The 16,836-nt window shown below is 42.5% G+C and overlaps 1 protein-coding gene across 1 annotated transcript; it reads left to right on the forward strand.

Moving 5' to 3' along the window:
* LOC118796622 (carcinoembryonic antigen-related cell adhesion molecule 5-like) lies at window positions 1-16,636 on the forward strand. Its single transcript, XM_036555615.1, has 9 exons — window positions 1-84; window positions 1,079-1,405; window positions 2,534-2,818; window positions 3,437-3,703; window positions 5,586-5,864; window positions 6,933-7,187; window positions 7,540-7,663; window positions 12,178-12,210; window positions 14,141-16,636. Exons 1-8 carry the CDS (start codon window positions 21-23, stop codon window positions 12,194-12,196), a joined length of 1,620 nt encoding a protein of 539 aa, XP_036411508.1. The 5' UTR covers window positions 1-20; the 3' UTR covers window positions 12,197-12,210; window positions 14,141-16,636.
* The last annotated feature ends 200 nt before the right edge of the window (window positions 16,637-16,836 follow it).

Raw genomic sequence — 16,836 nt, forward strand, 5'->3', positions numbered from 1 at the left:
CAGTGCCGCGGAGAGGGCTGATGTCGAACCGAATGGATTTGCACAAGTTGGGATTTCTGCAGGTGCTTCTGCTGTCAGCGCTAGGTAAGAGAAACACGTCCAAGTTTAAGTGATGTTTAATTTATGTGACACGGATGTCTGATGCGCACTATAGAAAACGCTATAGAGGTGATGACTCGCTAATTATTTTAACTTCAAAGTCTGAGTTGACAATCTTGCCAACTTTCTTCCCAGCGAAAGGATTTTTGAAAGTAAGCTATTTTTATTTCCTCGGATGAAATATATAAACACTTAAACAAAGTAGGCTACTGTAGCCAGTGGATTTTTTTTTTTGTTATGACGCTGAAAAGAACCTGCTGCAGGTGCAGATGTTTTAGGTCACACAGAGAAAGAACTTCTGCGGTGTTGTGTACGAAGCCAGTAAAGGCGACGAGAACATCACTTTTTATTTGCTAGCAATATGCTACATGGCAAAAGGTTATATGCGTTTTGTCGTGGACCATATTTCTAGTAAACCAGCGACCACTTACTTGTAGATGAGGAGTTTACAGTTGTTTCAGGATCTGCAGAAACCGCGGGTTGTCTCGTGTACGCGGGTTCAGACAGAAGAACTTCAGGTTCATTGAGGCTTTGGTGGAGTCCACATTTACGACTGAGAGCCATACAGCGATACAGTGGACTTTTTGAATTTTTTTTGTATAGCATTTTTTTTGTATATATTTTTATATACAGCAAATGCAGTCCATATGAATCACTGTAATATTGGTCACAGTATTTTGCAAAACATACTCAGTCTTAAATGTACAAATCCAGCTTCCACACGAGAATAACACAGCATTATGGCTTTTGCCTTTCCAAAACATTTATTATATCCAGGTGTTCATATCATGGTATACTTAATCTCGAACACCTTGCATTTCGTCCAATTTTAGTTTGTATGCTTCAAAAAAAATCTACTGTATATGAATGGAAATATTGTTTGTGGAAAAATAAAGATAACAGCAGATATATATTTTGCTCTTCACTGTGCGTCTTAGCAGTGCTTCAGCGGTAAAATAACTACGTATTGTCCCCGCAGGTTTGTGCGCTGGCCAGCAGGCGCTGCCCCCGGGAGTTAGGCATGGCGCAGTTGGAGGGAATATAACGTTCACCACTACCATCGACCCCTCGGCAGGCCAAGAGTTTCTCACCATATCCTGGACTTTCAACGGTGCCCCCATTGTCACCTTGACACCCAAAGTTGAAAGTCCCAGCGAGGCGTACAAGGGCCGGGTCACCCTGAACAAGACTACCGGTTCCTTGCAGCTCAGGCAGCTGACAAGCAGTGACTCTGGGGATTACGCCGTAAGCATGGTCACTCAGGAAGCGAAAACGATCGCAGGAGAAGCCACGCTCAAAGTGTTCGGTAAGTTCCAGGCATGTTTGTTATTTTGTTAGACATTTTTCCTGTTCGCGGATCAGTGTTGGCACTATACAGAGAGCGCATAGATTTAAGATCTTTAAAAATGCAGAGCAGCAGAATTACAAAGTAATGGAAAAAAAGAGAAAAAAAAATCAGACAAAATCACCAAAGACAAACCTCAATAGTACATTTTTGCATAATGTAACCTGCCTCTTTGCATAACAGAAGTCTGATTGGCTTGTTCTTGCCCCAGACATGATGCTCCTTTAGTCCCCCAAGGCAAAGGGGGGGGCAAGTATGGCTTGTTGGATAAAATGGAGTCCTTCTATTGAATTTTTACTCTACGCAAAAACAAAAAAAGACAGGACATTGTTAATTGAATGTTAAGGTTTAAAATTGTCTGTTTGTACAGTGTACATCCAAAAAGGAGAAACATGAAAGCAGAGATATACGGAAACCAATCATGCATACATATTCCACGCATACATAGCCAACGTTTGGGTGCAGGCTTTTATTTTTAAAAAGCTTGAAAAAAGAAAAAAAATGCCATACTGTCTCTATCAAAACCAGACTTGTCAGTGCTACAACCCACTTAATCCTGCATTGACTGTACATTTGTTATAGTTTTCAAAGTATACTGCATATATCAAAAAACATGCCAAAACAATGCATGCACTATAGAGGATTAATACGAAATTATTTTGTAAGGGCAGAAGTAGAAGTGAACAGTGTGGTCCTGATAGTCATCATCTGGGTGTGGCATTTTGTCAGATTAGTACAAAGAATCATTTGCTGTGTATTTCTGTGTTAGCATCACAACACATTTAATACCGGCAGATTTTTCCTGCTCATCTGTGTTTGGAAAGTATATAAGACATTTTCTGAGTTATGTGAAGCTGCATGTCATCATCGGTGTCAGGGTAGACTGTGAATTTTTTCTCAGCACGTCACTGTGCAGTGACCTAACAGTTTTTTTTTAGAGTAACATGTCAACAGGCAAATGATGAAAAGGCATTGCAGCATCTCTGGTACTACTCTGTGCTGAACCGTGAGACACAGTTCCACATCATGGAAAGGCAGCTGAATGTGTGAAGTGCACAGGTCTTACAATATTCTCTCCGTTTGCCACAGAGCCCGTCTCAGACGTGACGGTGCAGGCCAACGCAACCGAAAAGCCCATAGTGGAATTCAATGACACCGTCAGCCTCACCTGCAGCGCCACGGGCTCGGACCTCAGTTACCAGTGGCTGGCCGGCGCCTCTGTCATCGCCAGCGGAGACCGCATGCGGCTGAGCGACAAGAACCGAACCCTCACCATCTCCGGCATTCTGAGGTCGGACCAGGGGCCATTCACCTGCACCGCATCCAACGTCATCATGGCGAAACGCAGCAAGCCCATCCTCCTAATCGTCAGCTGTGAGTCCCCCTCAGAAGTGAATATCACCACGGTTGCAGGCCCCTGAGGGGTCCAGACAGCACTTGTGCAAATGACATGTTTTCATGCTAATATTGCAACACACCAAGGATGGGTTGAACTGCAGCCTACTGTGACCATGAACACAAATCTAATTCACTGCTTTGCATGTATGAAAGAAAGGAAAGGGAAGCGTGATGTTCTGTGTATGTCGACATGTTGACCTTAAGCTGTATCTTCATGTTCAGGATAGGGCTTTATTTCAGCTGAGTGGCTTTCTAGGAATGAGGTGCTTGAAAGAGTCCCTGTAATCACTTCTGTTTGGTGTTACAACCTAGTATTAAATTTTATGCCAGCTGCTCATAGTAATGAAGAAAGCTCACCATCTATACACTGTGTATGCCTAGAATACATTTTTTATGCAGCCTATTGATATGGCTTTTTGTTGTTCAGAGCTTATGTCATAGTCTGGCCACTGCCTGTGCTACTGTTGTGCAAATTCTATCCTGGCATTTAGGAGCTATTTCCCTGATAGGGTAATTATCCAAAACTTTTACCAAAACCCTTCAGTATAACAACTGTTGACCAGAACCTCAGCTAACATGAGCAACGCGTTGCAGATGGACCGGAAAATGTTAAGATGACCGTGACTCCTCAAAAACCGATCCACAAAACGGGGTCCAACCTCACCCTGACCTGCTCGGTCGAGTCCAGCCCTCCCGCGGTGATTGGGTGGGTTTTCAACGGGACCCCCCTCAAGCAGGAGGGACCAGTGCTCCAGCTGGCCAACATTCTCGAGAGCCAGAGCGGCAATTACAGCTGCATGTCCCATAACACCGTAACCCTGAGGTACAAGCCATCTGAAACCTCTCGGATCAGCGTGCTGGGTGAGTCAGCTCAGCTCAGCTGGATGTTATAAAACATATCACTTATTGCCAGTTTCATTTTTTCAATTTTATGTACTGTATGTACTACTAAGTATATTTCATGTCTATGATCTATATCTACATCTATATTTAGATACATGTATTTGCATCGACTTTTAAGTTTTGTTGATTTATACATTTACAATAAAGTTTATGATGTACTTGTAGAACTATATATACATTAAAGCAGGAAGTGGCAATTAATATTACTTTATCATAAGTGGTCTCTTGTATGTTAAGGCTACCACTGGTGTGGTTTGCAATGGGGGTGGAGGTGTAGTATTTGCAATAGATTATTTTTGAATGAGCATGACTTTGAATAATTGTTTTTCATTCATTGTATTATTAGTTTCATTGTGAACACGTTATATATGCAACCTCTTGATGTTAGCAATATGATTAGGATATTCAAGGAAACAAAACTCTCTCAAACAGTCAGCCTGTTATGGAAAAAAATCCGAAAAATCTCTCATTCACGACCTAGATTCTTTCACTTGGAACACTGTAATCGTCAGTTGGCTGATATCATTTTCAAGAATTAGCCTGGATAATTGAAATACCATGAAATCTGTCACACTTCCCTCAAGGTGTATTCAAGTGCATTCCTAACCGTTACACAAGACCCTAACAACGAGCACCAGCCCAAACCGAAACAAAGTGGAAAAGAACAAAATGGTGATCACGGTTCTCCATGGAGGAGGCTTTTCTGTACTGGATCGGAGCTAGTTTTAGTGTGTTGTGGGTGAATTACTGAAGCTTTGCTATGAGCTATTTACATGTTGTGTATGCACTTCAGTTTTTTCATTGAGATTGCGTTGTAAGCTTTTAAAATAGCTAATGCTTTCTTCAGCATGTTAAAAGTGGCTCTCAACTTTACAGGTCGGAGAGAATATTTACTTTTTATATAAAATGCAAATATGCACTTTCCCTGAGTAGATGATAATACAGATTTATATTTCTCTATATGTTAAATTTTACTGTTTATGTTTGCAAATACACATTTTTGCCCTCTCAAATCGATAAACACTTTAAGCATGTTATTTTATGCATATATATGAGAAAACGTAAATGTGCCTCTACTGAATAGCCTATATGAAACTGGCAATAATTGGTAAGTTTTGTACTATACGTTTTTGTTTGTTTTGACATATTGCTAGTGAAGGCCACTTCATTGTGTTGCTTCTCATTACATTTGACCATATTTGGCATCTTTTCCACAACAGTTGCCCAGCAGGCATTGAATGACTCAAAATTACTTCAATAGACTTAGGAAATGCAGCCCTCTGAAGGACTGACATATAAACCATGGCCCCTGAATAATGGCATTTCACAACATCAGGATGCCATTGAGCAAGTGGGAAAACAGAGTCAGTGATGTTAGTCATCCTAACAGTAATCTCAATCATTCTGTGAATGCATGCAGGGTTGGAAAACTACAGTGTCTGCAGGGTAATGATGATTACACTGCTGTGACAGAATGCTGCCCTGTCATAAGGAACTCAGTGTACTGCCTCGGACCTGTTGTCTTCGAGACAGAGTAGTCAGCATTTGACAGATGTGGTTTTTGCTTTTGAGGCACCAAACTCCCAAACAACTGGATACACAGTAGTTTTTAATGCGATTAGCTGTTGTTGAGTAACTATTTGTATGTGCTTATGTGATTAATTTTATGTGATTTTTATGTGATGTGGGTTTATTACTTCTCTAATATGAAATATTTTGTGTGCTTTTGTCACATTTTTTTTAAAATGCTACAGAATTTCAGTGTATTTCATGTTCACAGAGGGGATTTTGATAACAATTAGCATATGCAAATGAAACCATTTGTCTTCTTTGTTTGTAGAGGGAATATCAGGCAGCAAAATCATTGGCCCCACAACGTCACTGATCGCAGGAAACAGCACTGCCAATATGAGCTGCCAGGCAGTCAGTGGCACAGTTGCCAGCAGAGAGTGGCTGAAGGATGGAAAACCACTGTCTCCTAGCGACAGGATCACCATCGCTGCAGATAAGAGCTCTGTGTCCATCACGCCAGTACAGAGCAGCGACAGTGGAGACTATGTGTGCCAGCTCTTCAATGCTGTGAACAGTGAAACCGCCAGCTACAAAATGACTGTCAACTGTGAGTATGTGGCCAGCTGGGCCTGTTTTTTTTTTTTGTTGTTGTTCTTTTTTCAAAAAGGTCAGTAGACTCAAATGTGTTTCATACATACCCAATTAATATATAAAAATAATGTACAATATAGTAATATATAAAAATAATATATTAAAAAAAACATGGCGTTCTGGACGGTTGTCACTGACAGGTATGTGTGGTACCTGGGCTAACCATGACAGTTTGTATACTCTAGTTGCAGATACTGCACATGCATACTCCTAGAGGAATGCCAAGGAAGTACTGGGTTAATGTCAGGGAAGCATTGGGGAAATGTCATGCCTGGGTCAGTGAGGACATTATACTGGAGTTTTTCTTTCTTTATTCAGGATGATGTGAAGTAGGCTTTTGATTGTGATGATCCAACCATTTAGCTTCTCATGGTAATATCTAAGAAACTTATCTTTAGATGTTTTCAGTTAAGTTTCAGGAAGTTGTTGTGTGAGTGAATTGCTCCACAGACAATGTAACAACATGAAGAATAAAAAGGAATATAACTTTATATATATATATATATATATATATATAAAGGAGAAGAGTGACCCAGAACACCAAGCTTGATGGCAGGAAATTGGTTTGCAGTCATGGGAACAGTCTTTTGTTGTGCAGGGAATGTTATTATCATCCAAATTCATCTTCTTTGCTGCAAGTCACTCAAGCTAACCAGCAGCATGGATTTTTTTTATGACATCATCAGGGAATGTCTGCTGACATGCTACGTCTTTGCCAACAGGGACAATTTTATGTGTATGTGGTGCACCTCTAGGAAGATTTTACATTACATTACATTATTAGTATTTATCAGATGCTCTTATCCAGAGAGACTTAACATAGTTTAACATGTTACCCATTTACACAACTGGATATTTACTCAGGCAACTCTGGGTTAAGTATTTTCCCTAAAGGTACAACAGCAGTGCCCTAGTGGGGAATCGAACCAGCAACCTTTCAGTTACAGGTCCTGCTCCTTACCACTATGCTACACTGCCGCTCATGGTGGTGGTGCGTGCTGATGTTGCTGTATTATGTTTTCAGATGGGCCGCAGGATGTCAAGATAAAGGGGGAGGAAGCAGTGGAGATGGGGGACAAAGTGGTCCTAATGTGCTCTGCAAAGTCACTGCCCCCTGCTACGTTCAGCTGGACTTTCAATGGAACGCTGTTACGGGTGACGAACGCGGAATACATTATCGACAGCGCCGTCTACGGCCAAAGCGGGAGATACGCGTGCATGGCCAAGAACAACGTGACCGGACTGAGTCTCTCCGCTGTCCACACGCTGTCTGTAAAAGGTAACACAACCATTCCCAACAGCATCCAATCTACGTACCATCAAAATGCCCTTTGTTGTACTAGAGGGATTATTGTGGTGCACACCCCATGTTGCACTGGGCCGTAATGCATGAGAGGGAACAAGATACATATGGTTTATCTAAAAAAGTTCAACTGTATTTTATGTGACATAGCTGTATTATATATTGCCTTTCTGTGTCTATTACTGTAATTGGCCACATTTCATGGCCACATGGGTGACGAAAATGACGGTGGAAAAAAGTCTAAGTGCAGTGCATTGTTCCTTCAAAGAGTCTAGGTGCAGTGCATTGTTCTTTTGGAGAGTCTAAGTGCAGTGCATGGATCTTTCAGAGGAAGGAGCGCTGGAGGAGGAGGAGACTCTGTCAGGAGGAGCCATCGCGGGGATCGTGATTGCTATCCTGGTGGCCGTGGGGATCATCGCTGCCGTGGTCTACTACATGAGGACGAACCGGAAGTGAGTTCACGAGAGAACCTGAGCGTGTCACTGGGGTGTCCTTTAGTCTCAAGGCGGCCTGGCGCCTTTAAGGTCGCTGGTGACCCTCAGACGTGCGGCCGTGCGGCGGCGTGTTTGCCGCCTCTGTGGTGGCAAAACTCTGCCTGTTCCTCTGCCCGCCCTTTAGCTCCTCCCCCCCTCTCCCCCCTCCCCATTCCTCTCATTCTTCCACATCCCGTAACTTGTGCACGGTGTCATTACCCATCCTCACCCCAAACTGTAATCTGGATTGGGAATCCCCCTCTATCCACAAGCGCTTGTGATGCTTAATGAGACAAGGCCACTTTTCAGTTGTGCTGCGAGTCAGTTTCAGATGTGCTCCACGGTGCAGCTTGTTGATGTCCGAAAGCAATACTCTTTCACACTTAGCTGTGTCTGTTTGTAAAGTGTTAAACTCTGACGTGACCTTGCAACATATTTCTTCAGTTTAAAGGCACTGAAGAAACAGTAACTTATAAATAAGATGTATTTGCTGTTTCTGAAGTTCGATTCTAGAGTCCTTATCAAAGCAGTTCTACAATCCTAGGATGATTTATCTGCTTAGGACAGGCTAAAATTACGATAAGCACAACCTCATATTATGCACCTTTACCTCTTAGACTTGCACACAATGCTGTGCCCTATCCAAAATCCTTGTGTGATTATAAATTGTTACAGTCCTTCACTGAACTGTTCTCACAAAATGTCGTCTACTTGTCTGACACTCAAATGATTGTTTTACATAAAACATATTCAAAGGTCTCCATTTAGCACAAAAGGCAAATGTTATGGAAAATGCAATTACTCACTTCTATCAGCAGCACGCTAAGATGAAGGTGGATTTAATTTATTGACTTTGTCACAGTGAACCTATAAGGGTTTTTTCTCAAAGTTGTGAAATAGCATAAGATTCACACCCAGTCCTGTCACCTGCTTGCTTGGATTACATCTTGGGCAGTAGCCCACCTGGACACAGTTTGGAACCTGACTCTGTGTTCTTCCACACCTGTCCTGATGTTGTTTGACCTTTCACCTCTTGCTGTGACTTAGGTCACTTCCTTACTCCCATGCTCAAAATATGTCCTTAACCCTTACTGGCGGTTTTCAAGTGTGCATCTGCCATCCTGACTGGCTTAGTGAGTCATGGTCGCTTCGGCTACCAGCTGATCAGTACATCTGTCTCAGTCAGTGAGCTAATTATTGCTGCGTCACTTTAAACTGACTTAAAAAATTAAGTCCTAATTTAAGTCTCTCTGCTCTGCATACTCCTCAATGGGTTTATTCTGTGTCCGCTTGAAACAGTCGAAATTCTTTCAGGTTGCTATTTAAAGTTAGTGCAATCCAGCAAGGCAGGTTGTTTGAATTCTTCCTTGAGCACAATGCTAGTAGATGACCATACTGGCTTTCCTCTGGGTCGTGGTTAGTTTGTTGTGGTTTGTAACATCAGTCACTAGTTAATTAACAAACTTACATCACATTTAGTACGAGGAAGCTGGAGGTGCTGGTTCACTTTTAAAAAACATTTCAAATTTGTCCTCTCTCCAAGTCATAACAGAGTCGAAAGCACCTGAGACCTGAGTTTCAAAGCCATCTGAATAGCCTTGCTGTGGTTATACAGATAAGACAGCCTTCTGACTGCACCGAGGAGCGTAAAGACACCACCTTGCATGCATTCCTTAGACAATGCAAATGGAGCTGACAGCCTCAGGGATCATGGGAGGGCAGAGAAAACCAGAACAACTAGTCTCCCTCTTCCCCTCCAGCTCACAGTTTTGTTCGTTTCAGCGACAGTCACGTCAAGATAATGTGGAAACCCCCCAGCTCCCCCGCTCTTTCTAAGTTAACGGCAGTGTTACAGGTCACTGGCGCGGCTGAGAGAAGAGCTGTTCAACTGAGGGCGTCTTGCGGTGCTCACAGCTGCAGTGCAATTTGTCACTCTTTAGGATGCAGTCTAAGAATGTGCACCTTGATCCATTGCTCTGTTGCTGTGTGTAGTTTCGGAACGTTTTTGATGTCAGAACGACTACCTGCACTGAGAAAAACAAAGCAAAAAGAAAATGCAGGTGGAAGGAGATGCAATTAGAAAGATAACAATTTAAAAGGAGCAGTAAATTCCAGCGGACCTTGTGTTTGTGATAAACAGTCAGTGGTATTGTGGTTCTTCTTTCACTTTGCGGTGATATAAGGGTAAACAGCTCAGTGAGCTCAGTGAGTTTCATGACTACAGCTGTTGGAATTCAGCACAAACCCGCAGAATTAGCTTGCATTGGCCCTGGACTGTTGAAACCCTAGTTAGGTGGAAAATTAGGAAGGAACGCCCCAAGCCATTTCAAGAAGAGACAGGATTGGTCAGTCCTGAGCTGTCAGACATAGGGAACGAGCATTGGTCGTGATTTCAAAGCTAGGTCTGCAAGTGGATAGATTGCAGGAGGGACTGACTGGAGTGTCCCTGTTAGAACCAAGGCTGACTGACTCTATCAGGCGTGCTGCACCCACACACAACTGATGCCATTTTAATTTACCACATTAGCATTAGCAACTCTCACTGGTAGGTGGATGTGGGAGGCAGGTGAGCCAGTGCATTCTCCCAGCTGTCAAACAGGACCAAAGGGCACTTCCAGCTAGTTGCCCTGTAGTTCAGCACTGACATTGGCACTAGTGCAGCTACACACCTACTGGATGTGCAGCGTAAGTCCTGTGTGGGAGAGATACAACAATGCTCATATCCCCCCCAAGAGAAACAAACCCTAAAGGACTGGTGTGGATGACTGTACCCAGCTCACCTTCCCGCACCTTTTCTTAAGCCTTGACGGATTAAGTCTCTCGGTTTCTGTATTTTGGAAACACTGTCGAACCACATTCCAGCACAGTTACAACAAGCTCCGGAGCAGAAGATTCCTGTGTGAGAGCCGGGCCCGCCCCCTTTTTCTCCTCAGAAGTCTTAACCCAACAAAATGGTGTGCCCTTCTGGAGCAGCAGAGAGGGCCAAATGGCAGTCTGCTGCATCAAACAATGCCAAAAGCAACCATAAGAAACAATTGCACAAGGGATGTAGGCTACAGCTAGAAAATTATCGAGTTCATCACTTCAAATGTAAAAAAATAAATAAATAAATTCCTCCCTAACTGAAATAAATATTCTGCTTCACAGAACAGTTAGTTCACAACAGGAATAAAAAATGCCTTATGTACTCTGGCTGTATGAATGTCCACAGTGTTGTTTGTGACATCTTGCTTAGGCAGGATGCCTTTGGGCATCATTTTAAGGTGTGCGGTGCATGCAGCTTTGCACCATTCACACTACGCTTGTCATCTGCACTACTTTTTGTGAAATTGCATACCGCTGTGGCTTTGATCTGTACGAATCTGACTTCCAACTTCTATGGTCTAATGCTTCCTGGCCATTGTATGTCAAAAAAACATTGACCCCTATTGAAAGAACTTCTTGTGTCACCGATCAGATAGCTGTTAGCAGTAAACCAAACACCAGGATAACAATCAGTGCCCATAAATGAACCAAACACCAGGATAACAATCAACGCCCATAAAAAGAACCTCTCTGGAACCTAATGGAGGAATTTTCATCTTTTTTAATGCAAAAACAACCGAAACAACGGTGTTGAGGAGAGTGGGTTTTTCCTCGGAGTGGAGTATGAGCGGGGAGGTGGTGGTGGAGGAGCAGCTGCAGGAGTATGCCTGGAATGCTTAGACCAGCCTGCACAGGCCCTCCTCTCCCCTACTCCCGCTCGTTCGAAAGCCGCAGGGTGAAGCTCAGCCTGCAGAGTGCTCCGCCATGTCCCCCCTCACCTCTACCTGCAGTGTAGCCTTAGAAGTTCTCCCCAAACACGCACACGTACAGGCACAGGTATGCCGGACACACCTGCCGGTTGTGAAGGTGCACACTCTGGATATTTATGATGCCCAGGTATGATGAATTATTAGTTGTTTTACGGGAGGAACATGCTTAAATCGATATTGCTTTTGAAGGCCAACTCTGTTGGTAAAATAACACCTTGAGAAAGTGCATTTACAAAGGCATTATAAATCTCCATTTTATGTGCTGTTTGCCTGGTGTGCCTGGTAGATGCAACTGAAGTCAAATGCTTGGAGATCTTTTTTAAATACCTAACCTTACCTTCAAGCTCCAGATGGATGTGCATGTTGAACTGTAATTGTTTGGTATACTGAAAAAGCTCAGTTTGGAATTAAACCTTTGCATTTTGCAAATTTGTACTACCATAACACAGATGAATACTTTCTTTTGCTTCTCTCACAGCAATTTCTTTTAATTTCTTTAAGTTTTGAAATTCATTATTTCCTGTATGACATTCTGACATGACTGCGAAGAGCTGAATCCTTCGTATGGGAAGGGGGAGGGGGAGACTAGAATTCATGCTGAATTCAAGTTCACAATTCAATTCATTCAAAGTTTTTTTTTTTTTTGATAATTTCCAACAGCACCACATATAATTCCCTTTTCTTTCTTTTCCATTTTAGGATTGAATCACCGTACTAGCACTGGAGAACCTGGTAAGCCATGTTTCACTGTAATACTTGTTCGCCTTCACATACATGAGTAAACTGGTCACCTGCTACCGTTTCCGTGGGTGTACAGATGCTCATTGTTGGCTTTTGTGTTACGTGGGCGGTACGCTCCGTTGCAGATGTTTGCTCTGGGTGTCACTCCCTCCAGAGCTTGTTCCCAAGGCGCCCTGGCTCTTATCAGTGTTGACCGTGTTGACTGCGCTGGAGCAGACTTAGCCTCTGTGAGGACAGTTTGGAGGGCCCGCCCTCTATGGCAGCCATATTGGATGTTTCGCCTCCTGTTTCTACCCTTGTGTAAATATAAAATGTGTTAATTCATGGTCGAAAAATAAAACTGCAATATAAGGAGCGTGTCTTAAATATATGTGGGAAATTGCCTGTGTTATGAAATCTATAGTATACACATGTGCAATTTTCCCAAGTGCGATATGAAATTAATGTATTGTTCAACAGTCACACCAGATATAGTGTTTTGATTTTAGGTGCTTTTATGAATTGTATCTGGATTTGGAACAGTGGTCTGCTACCTCAGTTATCAGTTGGATTAACTTGCGTTTAATGTAAGTGGTTCCAATCTGGCATGCTAGTTTCCCTGTCAATGCCACACATACCTTGTCCACTGCCTGCCCCAAAGTATTTGTGCGTAGAAGTAGCTGTCACAAGAAAAATGCACGCCAGATTGTCAGGAAAAATGCCGCAGTCTTCACGAATTTATGCAGGGCCGAGGCACAGAGCTTGCCGGAAGTACGCTCAGCAAGAAAAACAGCCACTTTCCTGGAATTGCATGAGCTCGAAACATCAGAAACATTTTCATTTTTTACTCACGCTCTGTTTTGCCTGTGAAATGGAGCCGTGTGGTTAAGGAGGGGCTCCTGTGATAGCATGTTATGCGCAGGCGCCAAATAGGGACAGCTCCTCTGTCATTAATCACCTAAAGTGGTGCCGGCTCCAGCATGTGTTGTTTTTATGCCGTGTTCGCTGGCACCTGGGGCTAGGTTAATAGCATTGTTAATCAATGAAGGCGTGTTGATAGCGTTAGCATTGCTGTTGATCACCATCTGCACAGTGCTGTTCTACCTAATCCTTGTGATTGTGCAGACCTGTTTTTAATCTAGATGTGTACATAATGGGAATCTGTCAGAACAGACAATTCTGTCGTGTGTTAGAACGACAGAGGAACAGATGAGTACTAAGGAATGACAGAAGAGCAATGCGATAGTGTGGCACAGCGGTTAAGGGGCAGGACTTGTAACCAAAAGGTTGCCAGTTTGATTCCCCAGTGGGAACTGCTGCTGTACCCTTAGGCAAGGTACTTAACCCACAATTTCCTCAGTAAATATCCAGCTGTATAAATGGATAACATTGTAAGTGATCTAAGTTGCTCTTGATAAGAGTTTTGCTAAATGCCAATAATGTAATGGAATATCATCCCATGGTTGGGGCTGTTGTATTTTTTAACAAATGCAGCAGATTTATTTAGTATGGAGATTATTTAGTACTGCTACACTAATGCATTTTTTTATGAGAGCTTGTGCCTAAGTTTGCAGCTCAGACAATGACCTCCAGACTTGGTGTTGAGGCGTTAGGGTATATGTGAGACTCACAGTCTGAGATCAGGTGTATGTGTGTCGCGTGCATCCGTTGTAGTGCTGTTTTACTTGGCATCCTGCCTCGTCACAGGGGTAACTTCAGGTAGTTGCATTCAAATCGTAAAAGAAGATCGTCTGGAGGTGAGCAAAGAACTTATGAGCCAGCATTAAATAACAAGGAAATATGGAAATGGGATCTGTATCAGATATGAAAATATGTCTGCTGTTGCCTGTTGCATGCTAATGGCAAAAGCTCAGGCATGCCGTCTTGTTTTTCCTAAGAGGAAGCAACTGAATGAGCGCTGTGATCTTTCCTCTCTTCTCAGGATTTGAACAACAACACAGACAGACATCAGCCAAATTTCAGAGCTCTTAGTGGTGCGAGGTCTGGGCAGAGGCGCAGAAGAGGTCCATCAGAGGCATTCAGGCCGGCCCGACCACAATATCCAAGACTGCATACAAAACCAAGTGCACTAAACTGAGAGAATACACCATTCGCTATCACTGTGGTCCCACCCACACAGGTCAACGGTAACTCCCGGGGAAGGCTGGAAGGGCAGGCTGGTAGGGGCATGGTTGGCTGGGTCCAGCACACCACATCTGTTTCCCCTATGCACTTGCTGAAGTAACCTCTTCCTTTCACCGCTGAGTGCTTTGAAGTGCCCAGGTCATCCACCTCTAAACACAGGAATGTCATTGTTTATACCCTACTTCCTTTGATGGTTTGGAGACACGACAGTGCTGTTTTGATTTGAATGATAACCGTAAGGCCCTATCTGTAGCCAGTATTTTTTTTTTTTTGTCTGTCTGAAGCAGCAGACGTTGGGAAATTGTCTTGCTGTTGAGTCAGATCCCGGGCTAAGAGCTGTGATTAGTGCACTGAGGGACCGTGTGATCCTGCCAATCCTCTTAAACCCTGCCCCTGAAATGAACAACCTCACAGAAACCACAGTTTGTTTCAAAGGCCACATCACCATGTGTGCTGAGGGCTCAAACACACGCCAAAGTTGTGTGTCACTCATTGATAGTAATTTTTTTTTGGAACAAGATAAAATGTTTGTATATTTATAACATTTTGAGATTGAATTTCAAAACAGGGTCAGCAGGTACGAACATGTTGTGTGTGTTTAAGTCAAGAGGAATGTTTTGTAGGCAATGATATTCCCCTGTTCTGGCAGGAAAGTTTTGGTGTCTTCTTGGGTCTAACCACTAAGATTTGTTACAGCTGAAATCCTTCAAATTTGTGAAAATCAAAATTGGATTCATTTGGATGTCTTTTTCTCTTTAACTGTAAGATGGCCACTGAATTTTGAAACAAAGCACAGTTTAGTGTGTTTAAGATCGAACAGGTGGCATACATGTGTATAAATGTATCCTAGGTCTTTTGTAAATATTGAAGAATAATACTTTTTACAGGCCCTCTGATAAATGAGAAACTAGTCTGTCATTAAAATGTTATAGATTTTGGTCAAGACTTGATCCATCTGACATATTAGCACATCAGGTCAAGTGAACTTTGATGCAAATTCAGGGATAGTTTTTTTATCGTTGGTGGTTTGTGGAGACACGACCAGAACTGGGCCACAAATTGTGAAAGCGTTTGACTGCAAATGATGCTTTAATATTGTTCTATATGTCCTTTTTTTTGAAAAGAAAACTACTAGTTGACCAAATTGCACCGCAACTGAAGGTATTCAAGTAGAGTATCACAGCTGAATAGGTTGGTGTTAAAAGTGGCACAGTATGCTTTGTTCATTCATTGGTTGTAGCCGAATAGTAGTTCCCTGTAAAAAAAGAGAAGCAAAAAGGCTCAACAGGAAATCACAACATCATTGACACATTTGTAAATCTTGGTCCAAAACCCTAATATTCCTTTTTTTCACACAGCTGGAAAAGTGTCTTATTTATTACAAATACGTATTGTTTTATGCTGTGCTCAGTTTTCTGTCTAGATTTTACTTTTATTTTGGTAAATTAGCACTTGTAAAATGTTAGCATGTCTGATTGGGGTCATTATAATTGTGGTGTAAAAACATAACTGGAATGAACCCAACTCCTAGGAGTGTCTTAAGTCCCAGTTTTAACCCATGTAACTGATAAAAGTACAAATCCATTTTCACTCCCATCAGCAAAATGCTAAGCGACTTGCCAACTGTGTCATTTTGTGAATAGTAGTCGTCTAAAGTTTGAAAAGATTGTAATCATGTATATTATGTATCGTAACATGAATCTGGTATAATTTAGTTTAATTTTGATCAAGTGCCTTGTCTTTTTTTACTGGGGGGTCGGGGGTTGGGGTATGAGGGCTACGTATTTATCATCATTTTATCATTTGTATTTAGCCATAAATGTTCAGGGATTGTGTGTGCTTTATAAAAAGGGATTACTGCTAAAGACAAATACGCAATAGTAGCTTTTACACTATGTGAGTAAATATGTTTCAGTAGATGCTCTGTATGTTTATTTATTTCTTTTTTTTTAAATGTTGTTTTCAATATTTTTATCCCAGATTAATTTAAATCAGCAGTCCTCTGGTCAATAGTCATTAGAGTACATTGGAGTTTTGTCATAATACCCAGCACTTAATATCACACGCCATGCCACTGAAATGAATGTGCTTTGAACTGGGGGATACAAACAAAGTAAAGCAGAGATTCTGAGACGCTGTGTGACTCTTTCTGTGTCCTGGATGAGTTTCAGCAGTCGTCTTTCTGCATGGTGTCTCCTCTTCTGCCACACCCTTCTCCCTCTGCTTTTTTTATGCGAAAGGTATGCCTCTTAAAACGGCCGTAAAAACAGCTATAAATGCACAGAAGGGCCTGGGGGCGGGAGGCAAGGCGAGATGCCTGGAAAAATGACACCGCGCGTGTGTGCGTGTGTGTGTGTGTGTGTGTGTGTGTGTGTGTGTGTGTGTGTGTGTGTGTGTGTGTGTGTGTGTGTGTGTGTGCCGTGCAAATCCAGCACCGCGTTTGCATGAATCTTCATTGCGGCGCTCTGTGAAAATCAGATCGGGTTCTCACCC

This window comes from Megalops cyprinoides, chromosome 21, assembly GCF_013368585.1.
Source record: "Megalops cyprinoides isolate fMegCyp1 chromosome 21, fMegCyp1.pri, whole genome shotgun sequence".
NCBI classification, from domain to species: Eukaryota; Metazoa; Chordata; class Actinopteri; order Elopiformes; family Megalopidae; genus Megalops; species Megalops cyprinoides.